General features: G+C 42.8%; 1 protein-coding gene across 1 annotated transcript; it reads right to left on the bottom strand.

The window, feature by feature from the left end:
- Positions 1 to 1,020: 1,020 nt before the first annotated feature.
- LOC134467305 (manganese-dependent ADP-ribose/CDP-alcohol diphosphatase-like) lies at positions 1,021 to 4,473 on the bottom strand. Its single transcript, XM_063221203.1, has 3 exons — positions 3,678 to 4,473; positions 2,896 to 3,018; positions 1,021 to 1,470 (listed from the first exon to the last, which is right to left on the bottom strand). Exons 1-3 carry the CDS (start codon positions 4,228 to 4,230, stop codon positions 1,163 to 1,165), a joined length of 984 nt encoding a protein of 327 aa, XP_063077273.1. The 5' UTR covers positions 4,231 to 4,473; the 3' UTR covers positions 1,021 to 1,162.
- Positions 4,474 to 6,000: the final 1,527 nt, after the last annotated feature.

The raw sequence follows: 6,000 nt of genomic DNA on the forward strand, positions 1-6,000 counted from the left end.
GCCTTTGCTTAATGCTTTTTAGAACCACCTTAGGCAACAACTACATTCATTTTTTCATTTCGAAATGAAAAGGGATTAAAAGGGAGGTCATCGGTGTGTGTTTCAACCTTTCAGTGCATTGAAATTGTACATTTTGAGTCTGCACCTGCACTGGCACCCTCTTGCAAGATAAACAAATTTGCTTTACGGTGTTCAGCATGTTCAGCAAATTTTACCAAAAAAGTGCATAATCTGGCTAGTCAAGCATGGTAATGGGACTGACATCGTTTGGGGATGTATGAATGCCGTCAACATTGGAAATCTGAATTACATCTAAAGAAGCATGCATGCCAACATGCACTGTGACTACAGAAGCAGACCATGATACTCTTCATAGGATTTCGTTCAAAACTCACACCCATCTATTTTAGGTAGGTGCAGACTCAAAATGTACAATTTCAATGTACTGAAAGGTTGAAACACACACCAATGACCTCCCTTTTAATCCCTTTTCATTTTGAAATGAAAAAATGGATGTAGTTGCTGCTGCCTAAAGTGGTTCTACAAAGTATTAAGCAAAGGCTGTGAATACTTTTGTAAAAATGATTTCTTTGTTTTTTTATTTTTATACATTTTCAAAACAGTCGAGACAACTTGTTTTTCACATGGTCATAATGGAATAATTTGTGTAGGATTTTAACAACAGAGATTCATTTGTAGCATTTGGAATAAGGCTGTGAGATAATAAAATGTGAAAGTGAAGTGAAGTAAAGCGCTGTGAATACTTTCCGGATTGACTGTAGACACAGCGGTCTTTATCAAAGCAAACAGGGAAGCTCTCTCTCTCTCTCTCTCTCTCTCTCTCTCTCTCTCTCTCTCTCTCTCTCTCTCTCTCCTCCTCTCTCTCTCTCTCTCTCTCTCTCTCTCTCTCTCTCTCTCTCTCTCTCTCTCTCTCCTCTCTCTCTCTCTCTCTCTCTCTCTCTCTCTCTCTCTCTCTCTCTCTCACACACACACACACACACACACACACACACACACACACACACACACACACACACAAAAGGGTCACTTGTCCAGGGCACAGGGAAGATGGGGCCCAGAAATGAGTGGGCAGGCCTTTCGGATGGCTTTGTCCTGGGCTCAGCCGGAGCCGTCAACGTCCCTGCTCATACCATATCCTGTTCTATCCAGCCAGTCTGTCTGGGTACATCATCTCACGGTCCCTCATCCTCCCGTTGCCCTTGACTACCATGCGGTCCTCGTACACGTACACCGTCCCGTAGGCCTGGCTGTCTGGCGGGGTCTCGACGACGCCCTCCAGGGTCAGGTGATGGATCCCCGTGGTCTCATCTCTGTGGTATCCCCCCTCATGGTCATGGCCGGCCATGTAGCACACCACACTCCTATGGGCCTGGAGCAGGGACAGCAGCTCGGGGTAGTTCCAGGCCAGAGACATGGGCTCAGTGGCCAGTGGATGCACCGGGAGATGGGCTGTGAGCAGATTAGGATGCATGTGGGTTACCTGATACAGCAGTGATGTAAACAACACTTTGAGTAGAGTGGAGTACTTTTATTAACCCCGAGGGAAATTAAGGTGTCTGACAGCTTACATAACTACACAAATACAAAACATACACTCTCAGACCTACACATATACGTAGTACACATTATTGCACATTGCAGTAAACATATAGCACAAATTTGAGTATAGCAATTAGCCTTGCATCAGTTTGCCTTGTGACCCAGTTTGCTTGCAGTGTGACCCTTTGGAGACGAGTTCTTTGTTTTTTTTATGTCATTATTAGGTATACTACAGTCTCCTATATCAGAGTACTTCTTACATTAATCATTAGCCATTATTTTCCTCCACAAAAGGTATATTACTTGTAGGGGTGTAAATAATAATTGAAATATATCGATATATCGCAATATAATCTAACGATTGAATCGAATCGCATCGTATCGTGGGGCACTCTTAAGTATCGAAAATAATCGAATAGCATCACACTGAATAATAAGATATCGATTTTGAATCATATTGTCATGGAGGCTGTGATTTGGATGTGGTCGCTGGATACTTTTGTGGAAGCAATCCAAGTGTCCAGTTTTACTTTCTGAATGCCATTACGGGTTTAATGCCACGCCAAGTCTACACTTATTGGTTTGCTGGGTACTGTAGTTTGATGGAAACAATGCTTTGTTACCCTTTTTATGTTTATTTATTTACTTATTACCTCCATCACCTCCGTTTGTCTGTTTGTCTGTCTGATTGTCAGCAGCATAACTCTAATCAACGGATTTGGATGAAACTTTGTGGAGTTGTTGATAATGACCCAAGGAACAAGTGATTACATTCTGGTGGTGATCTGGATCACGAACCGGAACCAGGACTTTCTAAAAGATTCTGTCTGCAGGATAACTCAAAATCTAATCAAATAATTTGGACGAAACTTTGTGGAGTTGTTAGTAATGACCCAAGGAACAAGTGATTAAATTCTGGTGGTGGTCCGGATCACGAACCGGAACGAGGACTTTTTAAAAGATTCTTCACCATTGCTGGCCTACATATCTAGACGCCCCTAGTGACCAGAAATTGAGGGACTCCACAAAAAGAAGGCAGAAAGACTTAGGGTGTAACATAGTCAAATGTTCTATCAAGCTGCTTCCTTGGCGGAGGTCTGCGCTCTCTGAGTGCCTCTAGTTTTGAATGGGATTAATAAAAAAACTTTCATCTGTGTATTGTTTACATTTGTTATTAGCTATTATTTTCTTCCAGAAAAGATATTATTAGTCACAATCCAAATTCTAAAAGTAAGGCGTCCAGCTGAACGCCTCAAGGTCAAAAGGGAGAGTTAAAAAATATTCGCTGGCACTGCCTGGCAATAGTAGAACTGTGGCTTGTTTTGATCTACTTACACGCAATAGTCACTTTCTCCTGCATCTCATCAGCTTTAGTGAGCACCTCATCTAGCCACCGCAGCTGGTCCTGACTGAAACCGCCGTTGAACTTGGCAAATCTCAGCTCCAGTCCTGACAATGCTGTTAAAAGATTCGATAGATAGATAGATAGATAGATAGATAGATAGATAGATAGATAGATAGATAGATTTATATTGTCCCCAGGGGGAAATTTGCTCTCACCACCATTCGACTTGACACAGCCTCAGCCATCAGGCATAGCCTACATAACAGACATCAATACACCAAATATCATTGAACATTGACATACTAGACATGATACATGTATTCTCAGGCAAGACCCAGGGCACAACATTGATGACAGTCACACACTGACAGACAGCAGAAGACACAGTGGCTGTATCTCAAAGTCAAGGATCCTGGCCTTGCTAGGACGTGAAACGCCCAGTGATTGGACACTCTTTGGTGAACTCTGCGGAGTATCCAGTCACTGGGCGTTTCATGTCCTCCTAGCAAGGCCAGGATCCTGGACTTTGAGATACAGCCAGATATGTCAGTCAGACACTGACTGTATACACAGAGAGACAGACACTTGGAAACCTTCACAAGAGGAGCACTTGACTGGCATTACTGAAAGGCATGACAGCTCACAAACACACTGACAAATCATCAATCAATCAGTCAAACAACTGACAACAATCAGGCCACACAGGCACAGGTAATTTTCACTTCCTTCTAAAGATTGGTACACTTGGGATAAGGTATCAGTTAATAGTCACCTGGCGGGCAGTTGAGGTCCTCATTACTGTTGTGGTTCTTAAGATATTTCAGAGAGTGCTGGTACTTGGCACTGGACTCATCATGACCAATGATGGCCATGTCGTAGCTGTCAATCAAAACAAAGCGGAACTTTGGGGCTGGGCTAAAATGATATGCGTAAAAGTCGTGGTTATCCAAGAGGTGCCCTGAGTGGCATTTGCTGTTCAGTGCGGACGACAGGAGAGTGTCTCTACTAAAATTATAAAATTCGTGGTTTCCCCACACGAAATGCATTGGTGGGCCACGCTCACATTCCCTCAGAACAGTATCCAGTGCGCTTTGGGAGGCGTCGTGCGTTTTGTTGAAAGCATCGATTATGTCACCAAGTTGGAGAATGAAGCTCGGCTTGACTTTTTCCACAATCCAGGCATCAATCGCGTTCTGCAACAGCTTCAGGCTGTTCCTGTAGTATCGTTTTCTAGTCTGTTTAAAGTTTGACTCGTCGTCAATGTCGGCATATTGTACATCTGCTATTATTCCAAAAGAAAACAGCGATGGTTCGCAGAACTCCATTGCATACGAAGAAACACTGTTCCTGTCCACCTGAAAAGACCGTTTCAGGATCAATACGTTTCCTGTCCACCTGAAAAGCCTGCGCGTAGAAATCGTTGTCAATTAGGCTCTGTTGAATCAATAAAAACTACAAACGTCCGTGATATGACACGTCGCGGAGAGATTGTTACATGTTTGAAAACGATTTAACCTCTCAAAAACTTGGAGACTACACCGCTGTTGTCTTCAAGAAGGGCAGTCCAAATTCCCTGACCCTGCCTGTCCTGAGGATTCATCGCAAGCGCCTGTTTGCGCTGCGTTTGTGCAGAGAGAGAGAGAGAGAGAGAGAGAGAGAGAGAGAGAGAGAGAGAGAGAGAGAGAGAGAGAGAGAGAGAGAGAGAGAGAGAGAGAGAGAGAAAGGTCAGATGTGACACTTTAACATTTAACTATTGACATCATTTGGAATGCCTTGTGAGTGATTTAATTATATAAATAGGCTAGGCCTACTTTAATTAGGTAAATTATTGTATAATCAATTATTTAACTCTGTAATTTAATTAAAATGCATGCATGAATTTTTCAATCCATAAAATGCAGGCTTGGGGTAGTCATCAGTCATAATCATATAAGAAACTTTTTTTTTCTTTTTTTTTTAAAGCAGGAATTCAGGAATATCTCAAATGGAATGGAATGGGGAATATCTCTAGAGCACATTCTAGAACAGGAGTGGGGAACCAATTCATTTGAGGGGCCATACTAAGAACACAAATCAGGATTTTCCCCCTGCACTTTAGGCCTATATTGAAGGCAGCCACCTTTACAACATACCCCACCTTCGAAATATAACTTAAAGGGGCTCCAAGTAGGATTAAAAGTTTAATTACTCACGGTCCCGAGTCAGCCAATGCTTATGCGATTCATTAGTGAGTGAACGATACTGCTCTCCTGGGATCCTGAGCTAGAATTTTGAACCCGCAGCTACTCTGGACTTTACTGGTCCCATTCACTTCAATTCATTTTTTCGAAGCCAGAACAGGTTTTACAGATTTCGGACAGTGCCCACACCGCTGTTCTGATCGTGCACATTGTTGCCTAAACATGAAATGGTGATGGCACAGTCAACATGCAAAAAGATTGGAGACATGCAAAAGGTGTGCAAAAGGTGTAATGAAAGAGTGTTCACATCGTCACATCTGTTCTCGCTGACCGTCGTTGCGCTGTAACGACAGACCTGAAGCATATGGGCACCTGTAACACGCAGTAAAATGTTAGTATTTCGTTTGTCAATTCTCAATCTATGAATATGAAAGGGACAGATATGGGACACAGTTCTTTAGTGTAGCGAATCGATCCTATTGCAATAGCCTAGAAGCACATTAAAAAAGAGCAACGGGAGCTTGGTGTCGCTGACTTTTCATTCAGTTTTTTCCTTTACAAAACATGTCATATTTCATATGAAGCTGCTTAATATTAAAATTATATCAGGGGCTGGGTAAGACTAACCTTATTTACATCATCTGGCTGCATTCAGCCAGGTAAGGAGTCAGGTAAGGATAAGACGGGGTGGCCTCAAGGGCAGATGACGACCTGCGAGACGGGTTCCCCTCCCCTGTAAATCTAGAGCAGTGGTTCTTAACCTTTCTTTTCTTAAAGCACTCCCTAACCTGTGGCCAAGACAAGCCGAGCACCACCAAGCCTAACTTCTATGTAGCCTATATAGACCAAAAATGATCTAAGTGATTCTTGCCATTCATCAACACCTTAGTGACTTAAAATGGAGGCCAAAAACGT

This window comes from Engraulis encrasicolus, chromosome 17 (genome assembly GCF_034702125.1).
Source record: "Engraulis encrasicolus isolate BLACKSEA-1 chromosome 17, IST_EnEncr_1.0, whole genome shotgun sequence".
NCBI classification, from domain to species: domain Eukaryota; kingdom Metazoa; phylum Chordata; class Actinopteri; order Clupeiformes; family Engraulidae; genus Engraulis; species Engraulis encrasicolus.